Genomic DNA, 26,161 nt, shown 5'->3' on the forward strand with positions numbered 1-26,161 from the left:
AGTATACAGAGATGTGACTGATTTCTGAATGTTAGTCTTATGTCTTGCTATTTTGCTGAATTTGTTGATCAGTTAGAGTAGTTTTCGGGTTGAGTCCTTAGGGTTTTCAATATATAGTATCATGTCATCTGCATACAGTGACAATTTTACCTCTTCTCTTCCAATTTGGATACCTTTTATTTCTTTTGTTTGTCATTGCTGTAGCTAGGACTTCCAATACTATTTCTTAGAACTATTTTGAAACTCTGTAAATTAGAGATAACTGATACCAATGGAAATTATTTTGGTCTAGAGATACATTAATGAATTATGTCCAGTTTTCCATTTATTTGTGAATTCATTCTATGGCATATACAGGATATCTATCTGCTTATCTATCTATAGCTATATACTCACATCTATTTATCTATCTATCCATCTATCTGTATCTATTTATCAATCTATCTATATACCTAGATCTAGGTATAGATCTGCTGTTTGAATTCTCCTTGAACCAGCTGTAACATCTTCCTGCTTCCTTCATTAAGTAAATCTTTGACATGTGTTCATCTTATATTTGTATGAATCATAATTTTATCTTTGAAACATATGTCCTTTAACACTTGCCAAGTTTTAAGTTAGTTAACTTGGACTTTGTTTTACCTTAAGTTTGAACCAGATTAAAAACATTTACCATGCATTTACTGTGTATCAAGCACTATTCCACACATTTTACATTCATTACCCCCATTTAATTCTTACAGCAACCCCTTGGATAAAAAAGGAATAGGAAATCAAGTACAATAAATCCCATTCCTGGAGTTCCCTTTGTGGCTCAGTGGGTTTAGAACCCAGCATAGCTTCCGTGAGGATGTGTGCTTGATCCTTGGCCTTGCTCAGTGGGTTAAGGATCTGGCATTACTGTGAGCTGTGGTGTAGGTCGCAAATGTGGCTCAGATCTTGCATTGCTGTGGCTGTGGGGTAGGCTGGCAGCTGCAGCTCCAGTTCGGCCCCTAGCCCAGGAATTTCCATATGGTGCAGGTGTGGCCATAAAAAGAAAAAAAAAAAGCAAAATAAAGTAAACAAACAAACAAAGAAACAAAATTCCATTCCTCAATTTACTTTACTTTTTTTCTTTTTCTTTTCTTTTCTTTTTTTTGGCGGGGGGGGGGCCTGCACCCACAGCATATGGAAGTTCCCAAGCTAGGGGTCAAATCGGAACTGTAACTGCCACCCTACACTGCAACCACAGCAACACCAAATCCGAGCCATGTCTGCAAACTACACTACAGCTTACAGCAATGCTGGGTTCTTAACCCACTGAACAAGGCCAGAGATCAAATCCGCATCCTCAAGAATACTAGTCGGATTCATTGCCAATGAGCTATGACAGGAACTCCTACTTTACTTATTTTTGATTGCTATCACCTTACATTCTTAATTTGTCTCTTAATGGGTATTTCTTTTGGATTACTATGATATCAGAGGAATCATCTTTTATTTTCCAGCATTCTAGAACAGTTATTAAAACTGATTTGAGAAGAATATTTTATTGTTCATTATATTTCACCTTTAAGAGGAAATTTTCTAAATTGGTGAGAAGCTGTATCTTCTTTATAACATCCTGAAGCAGGTTCTCAAGTGTTGTTGGCTTATCACGATAGCAAAAGAGGAGATTCCTGCCCTGATTGAACAGAGTGGGGGAAACTATGCACGGTTGTCCCTTAATATCCAGGAGAGATTAGTTCCAGGACCTCCTCTGATACCAAAACCCACACCTTCTCAAGTCCCTTATATAAAGTATTATTTGCATATTAACTTATGTATATCCCCGGTATACTTCAAATCATCTCAGGATTACTTATAATACTTAATACAATGTAAATGATATGTGAATAGTTGCCAGCATGTGGCAAAATTAAGTTTTGCTTTTTGGAACTTTCTGGAATCTTTTTCCCCCATTTTCCATCCTCAGTTGATTGAAATCTGCAGATGTGAAACCTGCAGACATGGAAGGCTGACTCTACTGATTAGATCATATGAAAAAGCACAAGAGGGAGTTCCTGTCATGGTGCAGTGGAAATGAATCCTACTGGAAACCATGAGGTTGCGGGTTTGATCCCTGCCCTCGCTCAGTGGGTTAAGGATCCAGCATTGCCATGAGCTGTGGTGCAGGTTGCAAACTCAGCTCAGATCTGGCATTGTTGTGGCTGTGGCGCAGGCCGGCAACTGTAGCTCTGATTCGACCCCTAGCCTGGGAACCTCCCTATGCCATGGGTGTGGCCCTAAAAAGCAAAAAAGAAAAAAGAAAAAGCACAAGAGGGAAACTAGCTGAAGAAGTTCCCACTCACCCATTGAAGTTTGGGGAGTCAGAGGCTGCCCCTAGAACCAGAAGCTGTGGATGTGCAGGAACCACTGGACAGCTCCTGAGATTAAGAGGAGGAACAGCTCCTTCAGGAAGCTGCTGTCAAACTTCAAAATATTTTCTACCCTCCTCTCTTTGGACCAAACTTAAATTTCTAGTTGACTCTTATTAAAGTATGGTTGTAGGGGGAATTCCCATTGTAGGGGGAATTCCCATTGTGGCACAGCAGAAATGAATCCGACTAGGAACCATGAGGTTGCAGGTTCGATCCCTGGCCTCACTCCGTGGGTTAAGGATCTGGTGTTGCCTTGAGCAGTGCTGTAGGTTGCAAACGTGGCTTGGATCCCGAGTTGCTGTGGCTGTGGTGTAGGCTGGCAGTTGTAGTTCAGATTAGACTCCTACCCTGGGAATCTACATATGCCACAGGTATGGCCCTAAAAAGCAAAAAAAAAAAAAAAAATTTTAATAAAAATTAAAAAAATGCTGGTAGGGATGCAGGGTAGGCAAATGTATCTGCTGTCCATGCACTGTACAGGAATATCATGGAATGCCAAGTTTTCAGGAAAATAAAGAAAATGCTGAAAGCTCTAGAGCAGAAAAGCAGTGACTCAAGGGATCAACTCAGATGGAATAGCTCTAGAAAGGCTTCACGGGAGGGTTGGTAGAATTGTTAAGTACAAGAGAGATGTAGCTTGAAAAATCGCCTATATTGTGTTGGCATATGGCAGACGCTCTGTAGCATTTATGGAGTAAATGAATGAATGAAGAGTGTACAGCTATTCTAGTCAGCAAACAGTTTGAACTCTCAGTTTGGAGCATCCAGCAAGTTCAGATATGGGAAGAAGAAAAACTTGCCCAGCAGCAGAAAAGTTGGGGGAATAAAAGAAACAGAAGCAGCTGAGACAATGTGCTGCCAGTAGGTGGAAAGCCTCTATTCCATCATCATCAGAGGTGAAGTCATAACTGTCTTAAGTGGTTCCTGCATATAACTTCCCCAAAAGTGAAACAAACTCTGACTGGTTGATGTTTCTGAATCCCATGATTGGACTCAGAATCTCTGAGCAGCTGAATGCAGTGTAGACGGCTGGCCCTGGACGAGACTGTTTTGCAGGGAAAGGGTATCTTTGGCTTCCCACTTGCTAGTCTCTGGATCCTTGTCTTTCTTTCACTTTAGGACCACCACTTTCACACACTGTCACATGACCAGCCCCCTTCCTTATGCCCCCTTCCTTCTCTCCCAATAAAACCTGAGCTTGAACAGACAGTACAGATGGCAGAAGATCTGATGGCACCTTACACCTCTATAGAAGTTTGTATTCAATGTGCTTTCATAGAACACAAAGTTGTTTTGATCAAATGTGTCCAAAAGATTACCCTCTGTAAGGCTCTAGGTTTGGTTGGCCTCTGATGCTGGAATTTTAGATCCTATGTTGCATCCTAGCATCTCTGAAACTGACCCACAGAGGCTGGTGATGAGGCCACCTCTGTTTCTGTTTGGAGACAGTCTGGACTTTCCAAGAGACTGGGAATAAGAAAATGTCAAGGAATGGAAAAAAACCACCCAGATGGTGCAAGCAGCTTATAATTATCTGAACACTTCTATCTGATACCGGCAGGTGGTTAGATGCTCTTGCCTTGTCATGAAGCACCCAGAGCAAAGAGGTGTGGGCTTGGTACCACTAAGAAAAAAAATTCCCTTTCTTCTTTCATGCTGGGATCCCCAAGGTGAAGGCGATTTCATTAGAATTTAAAATGTGCTGTAACTAGGTCAGAGCTAACTTCTGCTACCTTCACACACCCTGCATTTGAGACCTGCTAGTGTTATGGGGAATCCTGGAACAAATCGAAGCTGTAGCTTCGATTCGACCCCTAGCCTGGGAACCTCTATATGCCGCAGGTGTGGCCCTAAAAAGCAAAAAGAAAAAAAAATATCACGGAATCTGAGGCAGTCATCCTGGGTGTGAATCCTGGCTTTGGCATCCAGTATCTCTGGGATGATAGATAAGTGAACAGTTTTAAGGGTGGATATAGAAAGCCAGAGCAGTTGACCTAACTAAGAAAAGTGATTCTTTCCTTTGCACTGGGCTTCCTTCTGTCCCTGGAGCTACCTCAGTGGCACTTGAAAAGATGCTTTCAGGAGTTCCCATCGTGGCGCAGTGGTTAACGAATCCGACTAGGAACCATGAGTTTGCGGGTTCGATCCCTGCCCTTGCTCAGTGGGTTAAGGATCCGGCATTGCCGTGAGCTGTGGTGTAGGTCGCAGACTCGGCTTGGATCCTGCGTTGCTGTGGCTCTGGCGTAAGCCTGGGGCTACAGCTCCGATTAGACCCCTAGCCTGGGAACCTCCATATGCCGCGGGAGCGGCCCAAGAAATGGCAAAAAGACAAAAAAAAAAAAAAAATGCTTTCAGTGGTCCATCTGGTGCCTAGTTTGATAGGAGGAAGCCTCTGGCAGTAGATCCACATTTGTTAGTTATTTGTACCTAGCCTGTTTCTAAAAAGATTCTGAAAAGAGTTTACATTAAAGATTTGACATTGATGTATACAAGGAAAAGGAGCGAGTAGTAGTACTTCATTGGGGAACAATAGTGAAATTAAGTTATCAGTGGGTTAGCTAGAGATTCGAAACTCTTCCCTTGACTTTACCTCTCTTTCCAAACATTCATTGATCTTTCTCTTCCCTTTTATCACCAAACCCTGAAAAGAACCCACTCTCTCCGGTCTTCGCATCCCATTCACTTTTCAGCCCAGTCTTCTCTGGTTTCTGCTCTGACTGACCCTTCTGAAATTTCTCCTCATTGCTAGGTTGTGTTAAGGATCCTCAGCCCTCATCCTCCTGGTGACCTCTTGTCATCCAAGTTTACTCATGGAAACACGCTCCCATTTGATCCCAGGGCATCCTCACCTCCGAGTCTCCTCCAGCCTCTCTTTTTCCTCTCAGGAGCACTAGTTGACCCTTCTCCTTCTCTGCCTTAGGGTCATGTTTTGGAAAGTTTATTTGAGCATCAAAAACTCACCCTGAATGTTTTATTTACTCACATGGATCAGCAAATCCCAAACCCTATTGCCACGTTCCAGACCTATAGCTACAGGTGTTTCATGTACATTCACATGTGTTTGAGTGTCCCTCAGTTTCCCCCAAATCAGTACCTTCAAATTGGAGCTCATTATCCTCCCCCCACCCCGAGTCCAGTCTTCACTGCTTTCTGTACTCCCTTCACTCTTCATCAAACCTCCCAAACTAGAAACTGGGGTGTCACTCACCCTTACCAACTCCTCCCACACTTTGTAGCTAGTACTTTACCAGACTGTTGCTAAATGCCTTTCATCTGCAGCCTCCTCTTCGTTTGGATGTTCGTCTCTTGCAAGAGCCTCCTAACTTGTCTCCCTATGTTGACCACCTCCCACTTTGCTGTTGGCTTACATGAAAGCTGTTTCTTAAACATTTCTGTTGAATTTCCCATTGCCTGAGCTTAGCATATGGTCCCAAGGTAACATTCCAGCATCCTCATCTCTGAGATGCCCCCATCCTTACAATTGTGAGAGGCAGTTTGGCATAGCAGGTAAGAGCATGTTCCGGGGCCGGAGTTCTAATCTTGACTCTGCTCCTTTCTAGCTGTGTGATCTGGGGCAAGTTACTTAATCTCTGTGCCTCAGTTCTCTATAAAATTGGATATTATTGGTACCTATGTAATGAGGTTATTGGGAAGGTTAAATAATCAAATATGCATGAGGTTGAAACAGTACCTCAATGACTATGTTTGTCACCACCACCATCATCATATCAATATTGTTATTATTGTTTATGCAAAGATGATGAGACATATAGTTAAGTCCTCACCTGGAGCTACCTGGCACAAAGGACAAATGTTATTTTAAAAAACACAAAAACATGTTTTTAAGAAACCATGCAAAGCTCCGTGTAGGAATGCGAATTAAATAAGGTGGTGCACATGACGTACTTTGAATAGTGCCTGACATACAGTCATTGCCCAATGAAATAGTATTATCAATATGCTGTAATTAGGAAAATTGTTTATTCTTTTATTTTTAAAATGTTTATTTTTTCCATTATAGCTTGTTTACAGTATTCTGTCAATTTTCTATAGTATGACAAAAGAGACCCAGTCACACAGACATATACATACATTGTTTTTCTCACTTTATCCCCCATCACGCTCCATCATAAGTGACTAGATATAGTGCCCAGTGGTATATGAAAATTATTTATTCTTCTAAAGGAGCTCCTGGAAGTCGTCTGTGATCAGTAAGAAAACCTCCCCCATTGAATGAACATTCGACTTTAGCTAGATATACAGCCTTTAGCTGTATTAATTCTTAATTTGTACAACAAAATGAACAGTCAGATAATGTTATCAACACTTTAGAGATGAGGAAATAGAGATTCAGAGAAGATTTGTACCTTGCTCAAGGTAACACAGGTACTATGTGTCAGAGCTTATAGGAGAACAAAAGACTGTCTTCAAAGGTTTGTGCTCTGGCCACTGTGCAGCATCCTTCAAATAGGTTATATGGGAGCCTCTGTAGAGTTAGCTGTGGAACTTATGGTTCCTGTTAAAATAACCAGAGCTTTTGTGTGTGTGTGTGTGTGTGTGTGTGTGTGTGTGTGACAATTTGCATGTAATTCCCTTCTACAGATGAAATTATTCTGGAATGTGAGCAGTTGAAACTTTAGTGCCATCTGGCATTTTTGGCAAAGCCTAACTCTGGCCCCATAAATGAAGTGCTAGGGACAAAAAGGCAGCGGTTTATATTCATGGAGAAGGCAGCTACAGAAACTCAAAAGATAAGGCTGCTAAGAAGAATACAGAAGTTCCCATTCTAACTCAGCAGGTTAAGGACCCGACTGTGAGGATGAGGGTTCAGTCCCTGTCCTCACTCACTGGGTTAAGGATTCAGCATTGCCACAAGCTGTCATGTAGGTAACAGATGTGGCTCAGATCCCACGTGGCTGTGGCTGTGGTGTAGGCCTCAGCCGCAGCTCTGATTCAACCTCTAGCCTAGGAAATTCCATATGCCACGGGGTATATATGCTGGAAAAGAAAGAATGCAAAGATATAAGAACATCAACAGTCACCTGTAATACTGCTTGATGCAAAATGAGAATCCATAGAGGGAATTTAGGAAGCTAGGTTTGCTCAGAAGTAGTAGAAAATATTAACTCTCATTATTACCCTTTTTGGTGCCCAGACTCAGGTCAAAAAGTCCAGTAAGACGGTATCCCGATATTTGATACTCTGGTATTATCAATAATAAGAAACGATTGTCATGTAACGCAACAGGAAGTGATGTGTTCTAAGGATAACATCATATGACTTGATAATTGGAAATAGTATATAGTATCACTCCCATGGGACTAAAGTGACCAATATCTTCAAGCATTAGAAGCCAAAAAATGCTTCCTAGGAACCTCTAATGGTATGTGATTGATGGCATAAGCCTTAATTGAGGCAGACCTGTGTTCAAATCCTGATTCCTCTTCTTCTTGGTTCTGTGACCTTGGGTCAGTAACTTAACATTTTAAAGTTTCAGTTTTCTCCATCTGTAAAATGTAGATAATAACACTTACCTCTTGGGGTTGTGAGGATTAATGATAAAATGTTGACATGATGAAATAAATGATCACTATTGATTTTTATTATAACATTTGCAAGTATGAAAGAACAAAATTGCTTGCTCTATTTATTTTGAAACAAGAATGCATACAACCTACACATCTAGAGCCATACATTTCTTTTTCAAAAAAAGACTCCTGTCCCCAGGGAGTTATTACCACTTTTACATGTTCATATTAATTCCAGAGCCTTTATAATCATAAAATCCATTTATAGCCTTTAGTTGCCAAGCAACAAAGGACAAAGTACTCAGTATTTCCTTTTATTGCCAAAGGTTCAGCTTTCCCATATTGGTCTTGAAATCAACACTTTTTGAAAAAAAAAAAACAGAACAGTGAACTTAAAACCATATTTCCAAGGTTTAGTGGGCATTCCTCGTTTGGCAATAGAATCAAAGCTGAAAGGAATAAATTGTTATCATCGTTCTTGAATTGTCTAAAGCATTTGTGCTGATTTTATAATAAATGTGTAAGAAATTCTGAAGTTGAGACACTGCAAATTCAGGTTAAGGAGAGAACGTGTTTCATTTTACCTCTGGTCTGTGACGCTCTTCCTGTAAGAGAACTAGTTCTTTGACCTGTCAGTTGTCTTTCGGGAAAGGCTGAGGTGGTGTGAAATACATATAAACATGTTATCTGCTGACCTTAGTAACTGCTGACCTCAAACAAGTGAGTCAGCTATGGATTGGCAAGGACGGAGAAGCTGGCTTTGAGGTGCATAACTAAACTAAATGCTCTATTTCTCTGAAAGGTATCAAAACTTTTAATTACTTCTGTTATTTTGTCTTTGGATAATCAATAAGTTCGGAAATCTAAAAAGAATCAAATAAATACATTACTATTTAACATCCTGTAAAGTACCCTAATACAACTTGTATTTTTATTTCTATTTTTATTTATTTTTTGTCCTTTTGCCTTTTCTAGGGCCGCTCCCGCGGCATATGGAGGTTCCCAGGCTAGGGGTCTAATCGGAGCCATAGCCACTGGCCTACGTCAGAGACACAGCAACTAGGAATCCGAGCCGCATCTGCGACCAACATCACAGCTCACAACAACGTCGGATCCTTAACCCACTGAGCAAGGCCAGGGATCGAACCCGCGACCTCATGGTTCCTAGTTGGATTCGTTAACCACTGCGCCACGACGGGAACTCCAACTTGTATTTTTAAAAGCTTATAAAAGCATGTATGGAAAAAGTTGGGTTTTTTTTTTAAATTCTGTGGTGCACTTTTTAAAAAAAACTATTGTTATTATTCTTTTATTTTATTTTCATATACAAAGAGATAAAACTTGAAATAGTTCTCGATATTTCCTCCTATTCCGTTGGAGTGTGGCTGCCGCTTTTTTTTTTAATTTCTCAACGAATCTATTACATTTATAGTTGTGCAATGATGAACACAATCCAATTTTATAGGATTTCCAACCCACAACCCCAGTGCATCCCCCCACCCCCCAAACTGTCTCCTTTGGAAACCATACATTTTTCAAAGTCTGTGAATCACTATCTGTTCTGCAAAGAAGTTCATTGTGTCCTTTTTTCAGATTCCACATGTCAGTGAAAGCATTTGATGTTGGTGTCTCATTGTCTGACTGACCTCACTTAGCGTGATAATTTCTACATCCATCCATGTTGCTAAAAATGCCAGTATTTCGTTCCTTTTAATGGCTGAGTCATATTCCATGGTGTATATGTATCACCTCTTCTTGATCCACTCCTCTGAGGATGGACATTTAGGTTGTTTCCATGTCTTGGCTATTGCAAATAGTGCTGCAGTGGACATTGGAGAACAAGTGTCTTTTTGAGTCATGGTTTTTCTCTGGATAGATGCCCAGGAGTGGGATTGCTGGATCAAATGGTAGTTCTATGTTTCATTTTCTGAGGCATCTCCATCCTGTTTTCCACAGTGGTTGCACCAATTTACAATCCTACCAACAGTGTACTAGGGTTCCTTTTTCTCCACACCCTCTCCAGCACTTATTGTTTGTAGACTTTTTGATGATGGCCACTCTGGGTGGTGAAAGGTGGTGCCTCATAGTGGTTTTGATTTGCATTTCTCTAATAATGAGTGATATTGAACATCTTTTCATGTGCTTTTTGGCTATCCATATGTCTTCTTTGGAGAATCATCTGTTTAGACCTCCTGCCCACTTTTTGATGGGGTTGTTTATTTTTTTGGTATTGAGTGGTGGGAGGCGTTAATAAATTTTAGAGATTAATCCCTTGTGAGTTGATTCATTTGCAAAGATGTTCTCCCATTCCGTGGGTTGTCTTTTTGTTTTGTTTAGGGTTTCCTTTGCTGTGCAGAAACTTTTAAGTTTAATTAAGTCCCATTTGTTTATTTTTGTTTTTACTGTCATTACTCTAAGAGGTGGATCTGAGAAGATGTTGCTATCATTTATGTCGGAGAGTGTTTGGCCTATGTTGGCTGCTTCTTCACACGGGGGAAAAAACCTACATTTGCATTGGTTTGTTTGGCGACCCAGTGCAGAGTTCAAGCAACAAAACCCTAACTTAGCAGAACTAATTTCAAACTTGACACTCATTTCTAAAATTACTATAGTAAAAAGGAACAAATATCCACTGCAAATGAATGAACTATAATGCAATGTTCTTTCCCAAATGTCTTTGTTCTGCAAGTGTAATTGCACGGAATTTCAGCCATTTTAGATGTGTGTGGGTATATTATATAGGTGTGTGTGTGTGTGTAAATCAGCACACTTTTCAGATCTAGACAGGGTAAGAGCAACAAGCTTAACTCTGTGTGTGCACATTTGTGTCTATATACATCATATTGGAATATACTTGACCTAGAAAGTTGTGTTAGTGTCAGGTGTACAGCAAAGTAAATCAGTTATGTATATAATCTGTTCCCTTTCAGATTCTTTTCCCATAGAGGTCTTTACACAATACTGAGTAGATTACCCTGTGCTATACACAGGGTATAGGTGTGTGTTACCTAACTATTTTATATATAGCAGTGTGTATGTGTCAATCCTAATCCCCTAATCTATCCTCCCCCACCATGCTGGAAACAGTTTTTTAAATTTGTGACTATTTCTCTATTCACGGTTATTAAAACAATGCAGAAGCACTGGAATTTTACTCCTCTTTTTCCACATGCATTCTCTGTGTGCAGTGGGATTCTACATATGCAAAGTGTGGAGACAATGACCCTCCCTTTTTCTTCCCTTGTGGGTTAGGGAAGGTTTTTGCTTTGAAACAAATCTATTAAGTCATATAAGATGTTTTATATGCAGGAAGAGGCAGAAATGACTCCTACAAATGATTTCTTATAAATGCTATAAGACAACAACTAGTTAAGGCTCTTCTGCTGAGAGTAATGTCCTTTGGGATGATTTCTGTGCCTGAATGTAAAAGAGTAAGAGCCAGCTGTTAGCTCAACTAGGCTAATTCCAAGTGATCAGAAGAGGGACACTTTAACATCTATTATCCATGCATCTCAGGAAGTGTTGTTCCTTAAGAAGCCTTTGGAGAACTACTGTTTCTTTTTTTTATCTGCATGGGGATGTGATAACAACACACATCTCTCTCCTGCCCTGGGAGAAGCAGGCTTCTGTGTGAAGATCTGAATGGACCTTTCGTGGTGGTGAAGGCAGTAAGCCATGCTCAGGACTTGGTCCTCCCTTTGCTGGAAATGTTGGGGAAAAGCCAAAACTCCATACACAGGCCACCAGTTTCCACAGTTCCTTATTTTCCAGTTCTTTCCTAACCCATCTTCAAAGTTTCCTTCTCACTCCTCCATTTGGATTATGCTGGCTTGTGGGAGTTTGATATTTTACAAACCCTTTCGCTTCCATCAACTCATTGCCCCCCACCCCACGCAAAACTGAGAGGAAGGCATTTTATGATGAAAGAAATGGATCCTTAAAGAAGTTGACAGGAGTTCCCAGGTAGCTCAGCAGATTAAGGATCTGGCATTGTCACTGCTGTGGCTCGGATTGCTGCTACGATACAGGTTTGTTCTCTGGCCCCGAGAACATTCTCTGGCCTGGGAACTTCCACATGCCGTGGACATGGCCAAAAAAAAAAAAAAAAAAAAAAAAAAAGAACTTGACAGATGTGTCTAGAATCACAGGACTGGTGGCAAAACCTTTGTCTTCTCCTTCCAACGCTCTTTGCATCTGCCTACCTTTTTGCCTTCCCAAAGGAAAAAGTGGGTAAAAATATATTTTGGCTTACTAGCTTCCATATTCTAGGGCTCAATGACAGAAAAATACTTAGGTGAACATGGTGGATCTTTGGGAAATACTCCTTCCTGTTATCCTCCTCTCCCTAACTTGGTTACTACATAATCTCCCACAAACAGGCTGATGGCCACCCGACCCCTCTGCAGAACAGAACCAGCAAGTTCCTATCTCATAGCCCTTCCCCTACTGCCTACTTTAAACTGATCTTCCTTGAGTTTAGCAACTGGTTTACTAAACCCTGTATTTGAGTGCGGGGATGAGGAACAGAGTAGGGAGAGGAAGGGAATGAGCATTGATGATGTGCCAAGCGCTAGTAGTATTAACAAAAATTCAGTGACACTTGTTAAAGCATGATGAGAAGGGCTCTATTCAAGGGAGTGGCTGTCCTAGTAGGTAATGGCCCGTGTGATGGATTATTTTGTAGCAGGGGAGAGAGCTTGGTCACAACTCTGAATACAGTGTGGGCAAGTGGGAATTTATAGCCAAGGAGAGGGTCAGGAGGAGATTCTTTATAAAATGACCTAACGGAATTCTTGCTGAAAATAGGCTAAGTGATCCGATACCACTGGGGGATGGTGGTGAGTGAAGAACTCAGTTGATATCAAGGGTGATCAGATATGGAGGATGGGGGATTCTGGTTAAACTGATTTATTGGGATTCTTGCTAAAATTGGAAAATAAAGAGAGAAACATGGAAACAGACCTCACTGAAAAATCAGGGGTATCCAAATACAATTCGGTCAAGGAAAAAGTCTGTTAGTAGTGGGATTATATGTTATCACTGTTAGTCTGCAAGCTTTTTGTTTGTTTGTTTGTTTGTTCCAGATAAGGAAACAGGCCAGAGAGGTTCACTAGAACTAATTTTTGTTTGGTTGGTTTGGTTTGGTTTTAGGGCCGCACCCACAGCATATGGAGGTTCCCAGGCTAGGGGTTGAATCGGAGCTACAGCTGCCAGCCTACACCACAGCCACAGCAACACAGGATCTGAGCCATGTCTACAACCTACACCACAGCTCACAGTAACGCTGGATCCTTAACCCACTGAACGAAGCCAGGAATCGAACCCACAACCTCACACTTACTAGTCGGATTTGTTTCCACTGCCCCACAACGGGTACTCCCAGTAGAACTAATTTAGTCCAGGTCTGCCTGACTTATGATTTCCCAAATCTCACGCTTTGCTTGCCTCCAGGTTACATGGGGCTCCCTACCTTTGTTCATTTGGCTAACTCCCCTTCACCCTTAGGGTCTCTGCATTGGCCTCCCCCTCTGGGGGCTCCCATGTATTCCACAGAACTTTCCACTCCAACCTTCAAAGCATGTACTGCCCTTTTCTGTGTCTGTCTCCTGTGGACAACTGGGGGGAAGGAACTGTGTCTCAGTCCTTTAGCATTAGCATCTAGGCACTGGCACATAGTGGGCACTCACCCCTCTTTGTTGAATCAATGAATTAAAAACTCCAAGCCTGGTCTCTTTTCTTTTCTGGATTTCCCTTCTTGCATCTAAGAGGTCCCTAGTCTGTCCTACACCTGACTAAAGACTCAGCCCTCAGCCAATGCTGTGCTGGGCCATCACCTCGCTCTCTGGGTTGGAAGGAAGGAAGGCATTGCTGAGACAGAAAGGAGCCCCAGAAGCCAGAGTGAGCAGCTTTCTTGTCACATTTTCCTGAATCTGTCCATGAGGCATTGATTTAATGTTCAGCACTGTCCATTGCAGGTGAGCCACCCCCCCTGTAAAGCCTGGAGGCGGTGTCCCCGCTTTAGCTCTCCTTCTTCTGGGATAGCTTCCTCTTCATCATTCTCCTTCTTCCTTCTGCTTCCTCTTCCTCCTTCTTTTTGCCCCCAGCAAAAGAGACTTTCTAATAGAACAAACCACAACAATAATTCTTCCAACTTTGGACGTAAATGAGATTTTAGAAAATATACACCGTTTAAAAGAAATACTGTCGGTTTCTGTTTCCCAAATTTGTTTTCCAAGGTTAAAAATGAACATTGGTTAACAAGAAGATGATTGTTTTATTTCTCTTCCGTTGTTTTATTTTCCCAGTTATTCCATTAGTATGTGCTATTGAATGGACAAAGCATAAAAGATTCATCCTCATGTTGAAGGGCTAGGAAGAGGCTCAGCTGTAAGGTTCCAAAAAATGGGACTAGAAGAATAGATCCTCCAGCCCCTAGAAAGGCCAGAGAGTCTTGCCTGATTTATATGTTAAATCATTATTTTAAAAGGAGGAGTGTGAACTTGATAGCCAGCTAGTGAAGACACCCAATACTTTCATGAAAATTGAGGTGCGTGATGACTATTTCCCTCTCCTACTTTAAATCCTGTGAATTGTTAGATAATTCATCCAGAAGCTGTGCTGTGAGGGCAGATCTCCAAAGATACTGAGCCAATCAGCGATCATTTACTATTTACACTGAGAGACATACTGGACGCAGTCACATGGAATTGTAATAACGTTAATGATGTAAGATCTTAGATCTATCTTTGTAAGTTATAAATGGCAGACCCCATCAGGGACCTGCCTAACAGTGGGAAATTCACCCTCTTTCCTTCTAACAGAAGCTTAATCTGTTCAGATAGAGGAGGAGAGTCCTTGAGCCCAGGAAGGGTAGGTTCTAATGTAATGGATTTAAACTCATTATCATCATCTTGTTGCCTTCTCTCTCTTCCCTTGCCTTCATGAATCAGCAGCCATAGATTCTCCTTCCAAGAATTTTTTTTTTGTCTTTTGTCTTTTTAGGGCCGCACCCGAGGCATATGGAGATTCCCAGTCTAGGGGTCGAATTGGTGCTGTAGCCGCCAGCCTATACCACAGCCACAGCAACGAGGGATTCGAGCTACATCTGCGACCTACATCTACATCTACAGCTCACAGCAATGCTGGATCCTTAACCCACTGAGCAAGGCCAGGGATCGAACCCACAACCTCAAGGTTCCTAGTCAGATTCATTAACCACTGAGCCACGACAGGAACTCCTCAACAATTTTTTATAAAGGATAAATTTCTATATTTTCTGATGTACCTAACAGTATCATTTATAATTGTAACTCTCTTTTACATTTTTTAGGAATATTATTGTTTTGGAGTTCCCGTTGTGGCTTAGTGGTTAACAAACCTGACTAGTATCCATGAGGACGCAGGTTCGATCCCTTGCCTCACTCAGTGGGTTAAGGATCCGGCATTGCCATGAGCTATACTGTAGGTCGAAGACACGGCTCGGATCCCGAGTTGCTGTGGCCGTTGGGTAGGCCGGCAGCTACAGCTCCGATTCGACCCCTAGCCTGGGAACCTCCATATGCCATGGGAGTGGCCCTAAAAAGACAAAAAAAACAAAAAAAAAGAAAAGGAATATTGTTGTTTTTATTAGCTTTTGAGTGGTTTGTTCCCACCCAGCTTTCTTTTATTATTTTGCATGATTTTGCAGAAAGCAAGGTTGTTCAGAAACATGTATGTCATGTTACAATAAACACTTGGGCTCCTGAAATAGCAACTGTTATTGCAACTGGAGCAAGTTACTAAAGCTTGTTGAGACTCTGCTCTTCTGAAAAAAATGGGAATAATACTAGTACAATCTGATAGGATAACATTATTGTTCAGCTTCAATGAGAAAGTAAATGTAAAATTCTTAGCACATTATTGGCATATAAAATGTGCTTGACAAATTTAAGAAGTATTCTTCTTATTATTCTCCACTGACTGTCTCTTATGTGGCTTGACTTGTGATTCTTTCACACTCGGTTGGATCTCCTCCAGACAACCTGCTCAAATCAACATTTATCCTAAGGCATGGGGCCCAGGTCATCAAGATTGGACCCGTGCCTAGAGGAACAAGGGACTTCACCCTCCCAGTTCTGAACTCAATGACTTCATTATTATAACCCTACATTCGTTTCTTTGTCTTCCCAATACTTCCTGATGATGACAAAACTAAACCGAGCTCTGTATCACCTATTTACTCAAAAGCCACATTTCCCCATCTTATAGTTACATATTTGAAAAAGTCAGTAGAGAGCTGACTGCTTAACCTACTACATTTCATCTTGTCAGAGTAAGCCATCAATCCAGTTGAGCTGACTCCTTCATACTCTACTTGCATCTAGCTCACTTCCCTTAAGCCATCTGCATACCAGGTACATACAGGGTGGGTTGCCTTTTCTATATGTACCCAAATTTACAACTAACATTATTGAAAAGGAAGAAAACAGAGTCGCTTTATAGTGAATTTTAGAATTTTCTCCAGATTAGCATGTTGGGGTTCAGTTGTTCTCCCAGATATAAATTCACCTAATCTAATGGAATTTCCTCTGCCTTTCTTCATCTTAGCTACACGTATAGCCATCCTTGACTGCCCTCTTCCCCAAGTTGGAATGAATGGTCTGGTGTCTCACACTGTGTTAGTCCTGCGTTTTTACTGTCCCTGCTCCCCTCTCCCGGCTCGAGGGTAAGACCAAGTCTTGCTCACTGTTGCATCCCCAGTGCTTAGCACTTCATTAGATATTTATTATTGGATGAGTAAATTGACAGTTTTGTTAAATGTCTAGCTGAAGTCATGATATACATGTCCATGCACAGGCTCCTAATCTGCAAGTCAGGCAGCTGGACAGGAAAGGAAACAAAGTCCATCCACAGGCCTAGTTCCTGATGGGCACATGCAGGTTCCTGTATGTCTTCTGTTGTCCCCAGAGGCCAGCAGCCAAGTGTTCAACCATCCTTTCTCAAATTTTGCATCTCTGACAGTTTTTGAAATGCTGTGTATGTGTGGCCATCCTGTTACACAATCTGCTTGAATCATTTATGTAGTCAAGTTGAATAAAGGTTAATTGTCATTTTTTCTTTTGATTATCAGGCACATAGATTTCAGTTGATTCATATCACGTTAAAGTCCACAGACACATTCGCTCGCTATTTTCAACAATAGGTCATGATAACTCTGCATGAAAGAACTGATTAGCTTCTTCCTGGATCACTGCAGGACTAATTATACAAGAAAGACAGGGGAGACGGGATTCTGGGTCATTAGGTAGAGGGTTTCTTGGGGGCAGTGCCCTGCAGCTCACTTCTGTCTCCCAGAATGCACACCCAGGATTGACATGACGTGACCTGGAACAGAAAAACCTCCTCCAGCTCCGTCCAAGGCTCCTCACTCTACTCTCTCATATTTCCTACCTCAAGGCACCAACCTCCTACCTGGCCACCAAAACAGAGGGGAGAGAATCTGATCAGTAACAAAGTCCAGTGGGATTCTCCTTCAGATACTACTCCCATCTGGGGTGTGCTTGCAAATGTTTAACAACCAAATCTTTGTGGGGGGGGAATTCTCAGTTTGTAATGTTTGTTGTTTTCCATGGTATACATCTTCCCACTATTGCCAATTTCATGCTACTAACAGGAATAGTCTAAATACGGAGATGGGAAGAGATGTGTGCAAGCGTGTACAGGCGGGCTCCAGCACACCACGGCACACTATTCCACTCTCCTGACCCTGTCTCCATTGCGCCAGGTCAGAGCTTCAAGGCATTCGAGGCCCCAGAATCTGTCCCTGCTGACGGGTCCAGCCTCATGGATCTCTGTTTCTGGAATCTTTTCCTGGCACCTTTTCGCTCCTGTTAAGTCATTTTCAGGACCTGCAATACCCTGTGTACACTGAGTTGTCACATGGAGCTCCTATGGTATGTTTTTATGTCAGTCTTTCTCACTGGTTTATGATCTTCTTGAGCACAGAAACTGATGGTTATGCCAAAGGGTAGTGTTTATTGAGCTGGGAATGCTGCTAAGCCCCTTATATACATTATCTAATTTAATCCTCACAACTCTGTGAGGTAAATGCTCTTGTTATCCTTACTCTATAGATAAGGAAACTGAAGCACAGAGGGGCGGGGTAAGGTGCTTACGGCTGCACCTCTGGGAAGTGACTCAGCCAGATGTGATCTCAGGCCTGATTACGGAAGCAGGACCTTTAATTACTAAGGCATCTTTGTCTGTGTCTCTAGCTCTTGGCACTGTGACTGGTCCATATGGGTGCCCTTTGATTATAGGTTGGGTAATTTAGGGAGGGACGCTTAATATGGGCAGTGTCCTTGACTAGTCTCTTTGCCCTGGTATCACCCATCTTCACTCCCAAAATCAGGCAGAAAGACCTTTCAAAAATACAAACATGATCATGTCATTCCTCTGATGAAAAGTTTTCAAAGCCTTCACAACCTTTAAGACAAATTCCTTACCTCGATACCTGTGAACCTTCATGATCAGGTGTCTGCCAGTTTCTCTAGATACACCTTTCACCATTAGTAATCACATTTATCCATTCAAATTTTTTTACTCATCTGAGAAATTCAATATTTATTGAATAACTATCACATTCCAGGACTTGTCCTGAGAGTATAGGATCTGTACAAAAAGAGACAAATTCTGGAGTTCCCATCATGGCGCAGTGGTTAACGAATCCAACTAGGAACCATGAGGTTGCAGGTTCGATCCCTGGCCTTGCTCAGCGGGTGGGGGATCCGGCATTGCCATGAGCTGTGGTGTAGGTTGCAGACGCAGCTTGGATCCTGAGTTGCTGTGGCTCTGGCGTAGGCCAGTGGCTGCGGCTCTGATTGGACCCCTAGCCTGGGAACCTCCATATGCTGCAGGAGCGGCCCTAGAAAAGGCAAAAAGACAAAAAAAAAAAAAAAGAGAGAGAGAGAGTGAGAGAGAGAGACAAATTCTACCTGAGAGGGGCTTTGGGTTGAGTGGAGAGAGAAATAGACACACAAACAGGTAACTGCCAAGGTGGTTGAAATAAAAGTACAGACAGCTTGCTGTGGGGTCCATGAATGTGGACGTAGAATGTGTCTCTGCCGTGTTCTTCACCTCCCGCTCTGCTCTGGCCAGACCACCGGCACATTTCCACAGGAGCCCTGCTGCTGCTGATGTGAATTCATTCACACAGATGCTTTCAGTTCCTAGAATGTTTTTTCAAGTCACCTTTTCCTTATCCTTAAAATTTCCTCTCAAGTGTTACCTGCAGGAAGTCCTTGGTCCTACCTGGCCAGCCTCACTGAAAGGCTTCTGCAGAAAATCTTGCCCACCTCCAGCCTCGTCCTTATCATCCTGTGCCTCTCGCTGGACTGTGAGCTCATCCCCAGGTTTATTCCTGGACGTATGGTGGACGCCCAGTCAGTGTTGAATAAATGAGCAAAATCATTAGTCCCCTAATGATTGGAAATGCTTCTGGGAAAATGTCATCCTGACTCATTAACTGAACTGTCGGTGGCTCTCCGCATTAGATTTTAAGTCCACTTTCTATTTTCAGTGGATTTTCAAGATTAGCACATGAGTGTCTGGCTTCTCCTCCTCTCCTCTGTCTCTCCATCTTCTCCTCCCCACCACCCCCCTTCTTTGGAATATCCAAGAACATTTCTTCTCATGAACACTAGCACATCAGAGGAAATCTCTTTAACTCCAAAGGGAAATCACGGGGTGGAGGGGGAGACCGTGTTGCTTTTTAGAATCTTTTAAAAACCTAAAGTTGTCACAACAGACAAATTTTGCCATCTTGCCTGTTGTCTGAATACTCCATGCAGCACGTCTGTGGGATAAAGGCAAAAGAGTAGGATAAAGAGGGAACGGGGGCATCTGGGTTTGGGGAAGTGATGGGAGAAGGAAGTCCATCAGGTGGAGACAAGAAGGGTCTTCCCACAGGACTGGTGGGTGCTGGCTGGGGAGGTGCGTAGAAGCAGAAAGGGAGGTCCTTGCTGTGTGTCCCCTATTCATAACTTTTTTTTTTTTGTCTTTTTGCCTTTTCTAGGGCTGCTCCCGCGGCATATGGAGGTTCCCAGGCTAGGGGTCTAATAGGAACTTTATCCGCCAGCCTACATCACAGCCACAGCAACATGGGATCCGAGCTGCGTATGCAACCTACACCTCAGCTCACAGCAACGCCGGATCCCTAACCCACTGAGCAGGGCCAGGGATCGAACCCACAACCTCATGGTTCCTAGTCGGATTCGTTAACCACTGCACCACGACAAGAACTCCCGGTATTCATAACTTTGAGGAAGCCCTGTTTCCCCAAATGCATGTGGATGTCTATTAGTGGGTCTTGTGGATGCAACTCAGATCTGTCTGTGGTATCCTTGCTTTTTTCTTGTCTGCCTAAGGCCAAGGGAAGCAGGACAGGTGACCATCCTGCAGCTGTCATTGGTGCCTGGAAGAAGAGGCAGGGAACCAGGGTGAAGAAGGGCGTTGCTTTCCAGGAGCAAGGAAGGGGATGGATCTCTGGCACTCCCTGGAAGCCTGGGAAGCTGCTACTTTTGTGAGCAGGACTGCAACAGCTCTTCCTGGCCACAGAGAGAAACACAGAGAAGGGAGAATCAAGATATGAAACGGAGCCTCTCCAAAAGGGGTTGTGATGACCAAGGGTGCACTCTTTGCCGGTTTGGGTCTTATCAACCAGTGTTGAAGACATTTAGAGCAACGTGATTATTTTTTAAAACCATGCGATTTATTTTAAGAGCCATTTGAGAATTGCCCTGTGTGGGTAAAGCCTCCTGAAAACAATTTTATCTGACACCATGGCTTCATCTTGTTGAGTAATTTCCTGCGGGTCTGGAAAGCACAGCTGTGATTTTGGCATCCTAGAGAAAGCCAGCTACTGCTCCGGGGCTCATCTCTCTTTGTTCATTAAGGGGTTTGGAAAAGCCACACGGGCAGGTCCTGGGGGCTGTGGACCATCTCTTTTTTCTCCCTGGGATGGGGACTGGGGAGGGTGGGGGATGTAAAGCAAGTGGCTCATGGGTCAGGTCTGAGACTCTAGAGGTCACCTCCTACTTCTGTGTGGGGAATTTTGTGGGTGTAGAGGGTGATGCTCTATAGAGCAGATGGGATACCAGCAGGGGCTTTAGTGGGAAGCTAAACAGATCTTTTCCTCCATCTGCTTCTCTTAGCAATTGGCTTGACCAAAGCCCAGTGAAGTGGTAGAAGCAAGTTGCTTTTCTGCAGTTGGCCAGCATCGTGGAGGGAGCAAGAGGCACACAGGGTGGGAGTGAGAATACCCCCAGGAATCAGGGCAGGCCTCGAGGGCCTCGCCGAAGGTCGCTTACTAGCTATGTGATCCCGTGTCATCCCTTGGTCTTCTCTGTACGCTGGGAATGATATGAATGCCCACCCCCTTGGGCTCGGAGGAGGACCGATGAGGCTGAGCAAAGCACTCCTCCTTCTGCTTGGCCCCGAGGAAGAAGCCCAAGCTGTCCTGACTGTCCCTGGACCACTGCAACAGTGTTCGAATTGATCTCCTCCTTTCCAGCAAAGCAACCACAGTGACCTCTTATACATGTAAAGCATATGATTTCACTTTCCAAAGGCTTCTCATGGCTCTGGTCAACTCTCCTACCCCCCTTCTCTGTGTCCCTGTGCTCTGGCCACACTGGAATGGTTTTTTTCTCAACCACGCTAGTGCAGTTGAGCCCTGGGGTCTTGCGGCACTGTTCCCTCTGCCTGGCATGCTCTGCCCTCCATCTCTGCATGGCTGGCTCCTTCCTGAGAAAGACCTCCACAATGAAAGAAGCTCTTTCTCCCACCATCTATCACGCTGCTCTGTTTTATTTTCATCACCCCTCTGAGAAGATCCTGTTTTCAGCTTCTCGTGTGTCATATGTATCTTTCCTACTCTTGCTACCTTCCCCTCCATTTGGAATTCAAGCCTCCAGAGAGGATCTTAATTTTTTTCACAGCCGTGTCCTCAGACCTTGTATAATGCTTAATAATTATTGGTTGAATCAGTGAAAGAATGAGTGAGTCTCGTCCTGCTCATCTCCATCCTACCCTTTCTTCAAAGTCTAGCTCAAGATGAAATTCCACGATGAGGTCATTTCTGACCAGCTCGACCCTCAGGAATATCTTCCATTCATTTCTCTGAGAGTTCAAGTCACTGAATGGAGTTGATGATTGCTCTCCTCTTCCCTTTCCTTTCTCTTTTTTCCTCCCTCCCTTCCACTTGTCTTTGTCACCCATCAATGTTTCCATTTGGAGGTGCTCAAGATTTTTAAAATTTTATTTCTTTTTTTTTTGAGAGTTTATAGCAACTTTATTTATAATGGCCTAAAAATGGATACATCTCATTTGTCTATCAATTAATGAATGGATAAACAAACTAGTGTATCCATACAATGAAGTACAAAAATAAAAAGGAATGAATATTAATTTACCTAAAAACAATGCAGATGATACTTAAATCCATTTTACTAAGTGAAAGAAGCCAGATCAAAAAGGTCTGCATATTGCATGATTCCATTCATATGACTTTCTGTAAAAGGCAAAAACCATAGGGATAGGTAACAAACAGGTGGTTTCCAGGGACTGAAGATGGGGAAGGGGATTTACAACAAAAAGTGCAATCAAGAGAAATTACTAGAGATTAAACAATTCTGAATGGTACTGGAATGGAAGAACACATGACTATACTTGTCAAACTATAGACCTATATACCATAAGAGTGTGTAAATTAGAAATAATCTCTAAAACAAATGGATATTTGCCTATCAAGTGATCAGAGATTTATTAAAGGAAAGAGCATGTTTTGATGAATGTGTGGAGAAATAGGCACATTCATGCACCACTGATGGGAATGTAATTTGTGCAACTATATTCAGGATAATTTAACAATACCTTTCCGGTGCCCTAATAATGCTCTCATCATTCAAACTCAGTAATTCCAATTCTAGGAATTTGTTCTAAAGAAATAGAGATGCACATAAAGATGAATATACGATGATGTTCATTAGAATTTTATAAGCAAAACTGGTAACATCAAAAATGTCTGCATCATGAGATGATCTAAATAAATTTTGTTAGACTCATATGAAATATGACACAATATTATATTTTTAAATAATGTTAATGACATGGAAGAATGCTTATTTTCAAATGAGAAAAGTTAGAAAATGGCATACAATGTCAATTTTATTTTTAAACTGTGTTACATACACTTTTTTTAGAGTAAAAGGAAGCACATTATTCTTTACTTTTTGATTTATACTTTTCACTTTATTTTTAAACAATGATCATCTGTTACTTTTATCATCAAAAATAAAACTTTTTTATTTTGAAAAAACAAACAAGCCCAGCCCAGTGCAGCCAATCTCATGATCTTTTCGGTTGCTTTCTCAACTCAGAAGGCTATACTATTGTCCCCTTGGATGCCTGTTTTTCTCTTGCTCCTCCAGGTACTGGACTCATTGCAGGTGAATACCTGCCAAAGTGAGAGAATGGCAGCATGTCTCTTGGAACATGAAACCACAAGGTAAACTGGCCTAGTCAGCCACAGGCTGATACTGGTATCAATCTCTATGACCCATGCAGGCAACAGATGTCTTTAAAAGTTATAATGCCCATCTTATGTAATTGGAGGTTTCCCCTCTTTATCTTTCTTCTATGAATTACAATCTTTTAAAACCCTTCTCCAAAGCAGCTCTTCCTTTTAATTTAAGATATTCCATCACATACACTAGGTCCAAGGATTGACCTTTTCCTTGTGCTGTTTCCTTATGCCATATCTGGTGTTTGGGGTTGCCTGAAGTCATTCTGCCCACTGTCTCTGGCCCATTCATCCGAGGCTTCATTCACAATAAGGCTCCTCCCAATTAGAGCCTGTAAGAGACTGATGGCCTGTGGTCTGGAGAGTATTCAGGAGAGGGATCCCTCTGTTGAGTCATGCTCTGCAAAGCTGAGATGAAGGAGGCTGTAGTCACCCTCTGACTTTTTCCTTTTCCTTTCTCCTTCATTAAGTCTTCTACCAGCTCCTCTTCCATTGTAGAGCATCCCATACGGGTGTAATTATCTGTGTACAACTCGAACTCTCTCACCAGACTGAGAACTCCTTGAGGCAGAAATTGTGTCTAATTCATCTCCATGTCCCCATCACCCAGCACACAGCAGCTCAAAAGGCAGCAGAGAAGCACATGCATGTCTGAGAAGATTATAAAGATGATAGCTCTCCAAAAATTACTCTATAATCCAGTGCCACTCCAATTGTAACTCCAATGGTATTTGTGGTGAAAACTCGACAAGTTGTTTCTAAGGGTCTCCATGTCGAAGCAGGTCTCTGTCCGGGCAGTGAGCACTAATAGCCCCAACCATGGCCAGAAAAGCATCTTTGAAGAATAGACAGTGGTCAATTCTTCCTCTGTGGACAGCCATTTTCTTTTCCTGACTTAACTCCACTATCCTCAGTGGACGAGATGGAAAGTCAAAGGGAGGCTGAAGACATTGTCAACAAGCCAGAGAGGAGCCAAGATTCTGGGTTAATATCGGGTGGACCTGGCCACAGCCTAGGACAACTCCAACTCTAGCTGATCCCACTCACCCAACTAAAAAAGAAGTAAAATTTTATTTCAATGCCCTTGGACTCATCTCATAGCGAGCCCAAAGCTAAAGACAAAATGGCCCTACTATGCCTCCTGTAATGAGGGCAGTGATCTAGTGTGAAGGTACCTTGCAGGTGGGGAGAATTTGGGGAGTGGATTACCTGAGCGGTGCAGTTGTGGGTGTGGGGGACAGTCAGCTGAAGTATTGTGTATTTAACTTACACCTGGGAAAAATCACACCAAGCTCAATAAAGATCTCATTAAATTATCAATAATCTATGCTAGTTTTCATTATAATGAAAGAAAAAACTTTTGGCCTACCATTGTTGGCAAAAGCTGACCCCCCCCCCAACCACCACCAAAAACCAAAATACAAGTTGTGCCAGATTTTATAGATGGGAGTATTGTGATCTTCTAGAAAAGCAAAGCATTTTGTACATGAAAGTGCATCACACAGGATGGAAATGAGAATTTGCCTCGGATAATACCCCCACCGTGCAGTGTCCTTCAAACTTTCTAAATGATGGGTTTGAGTGCCTTTGTTTCTCCATGGTTGCTTAGAGAGCAGTTGACTCCTGCAAAACCAGTGCCCCCTGCATTGAGTGCAAATAAACTGCGTGCCTTAGTTTAACCCTTGGACATTGGCTTCCAGATGGCAATTACTGAAGCTAGCAGTGACCAGGAGCTACAATGAAGCTTTCACTGGGGTGGTAGGTTTTCATGCCACTCAGACTGATGGGATAAGACAAAGGCTTACTCCTGGGGCCTGGTCTCTGAAGGAAGCTTAGCTATAGATTTCAAGCCCCTTTGTTGCTGGGGCGCTAATGTATTCTCCCAGGAATTCAGAGAAAATAAAGGCCAGTACACAAAATAGAGAGCATGCCTCATTTATGTCACCTCTTTGCTCAAGGATTCTCCATCTAGTCTTTCCTAGTGAGGACATCCATTCCTTCAACAAGTAAAATTGGACAATATATAAGTTAGGAAAAGGCCTAGGTGATAAGTGTACAGCAATGAGTGGGACAACTGTGATTCTTATCCCTCATGAATCTTATTTCTAGAGCAGGATACAGGCAATCATTAAGAGGTTTTGATCAGGGAATTATTAACCCACAACTTTAGAGGTAGCACTTGCTTTCAGTCTTGGGTTTAGTAGTTTAAAAAATTCAGATTTTATGAGGCTTAATTTGCAGACTTTTTCTGCATACTCTTTGGTATCCCCATCATGGTTAGACAGCATCTTCTTCCAAAATATACAAACATGTCTTGTTTTCTTCTAGTGATATTATGGTATTTTAAAATCTTCAAATGTCTAGAAATTCATCTTCATGTGGAAGTGAGAGTTTATACTCTGCATTTTTTCATTGATATGAAACAATACATTTACTGTAAACTAAATTCTCATAAATATATTGGATTCATTTCTCAACTTGATTCTGTTCACAAGATTAGTCTATCACTGCAATGAGAAATTTATTTTCTTTTGTACATATGGTTGCTAAACATCCTTTATTTACTCTTATGTTTTTTATTTTCCTGGACATTTTTACATTATTATTGTTCGAAATACATTTAGAATCATTTTGTTATTAGTATTATTATTTTTACTTTTTTAAGGGCTGCACCC

The 26,161-nt window shown here is 42.2% G+C and overlaps 1 protein-coding gene across 1 annotated transcript in view; it reads left to right on the forward strand.

Annotated features, from left to right (window-relative positions):
• The window catches only part of MYRFL (myelin regulatory factor like), a 144,923-nt gene that overhangs the window by 6,967 nt on the left and 111,795 nt on the right, over positions 1 to 26,161 (forward strand). The window contains exons 2-4 of the mRNA XM_085024873.1: positions 13,379 to 13,507; positions 18,040 to 18,225; positions 19,200 to 19,331. Coding sequence (XP_084880999.1) covers positions 13,379 to 13,507; positions 18,040 to 18,225; positions 19,200 to 19,331 — 447 coding nt within the window. The remainder of the gene's footprint in view (positions 1 to 13,378; positions 13,508 to 18,039; positions 18,226 to 19,199; positions 19,332 to 26,161) is intronic.

This window comes from Sus scrofa, chromosome 5, assembly GCF_054392235.1.
Source record: "Sus scrofa isolate SSC_HxYL_T2T_F1_AM1 chromosome 5, Sscrofa_HxYL_maternal_Yorkshire_Landrace_v2.0, whole genome shotgun sequence".
In the NCBI taxonomy this organism is placed as follows: Eukaryota; Metazoa; Chordata; class Mammalia; order Artiodactyla; family Suidae; genus Sus; species Sus scrofa.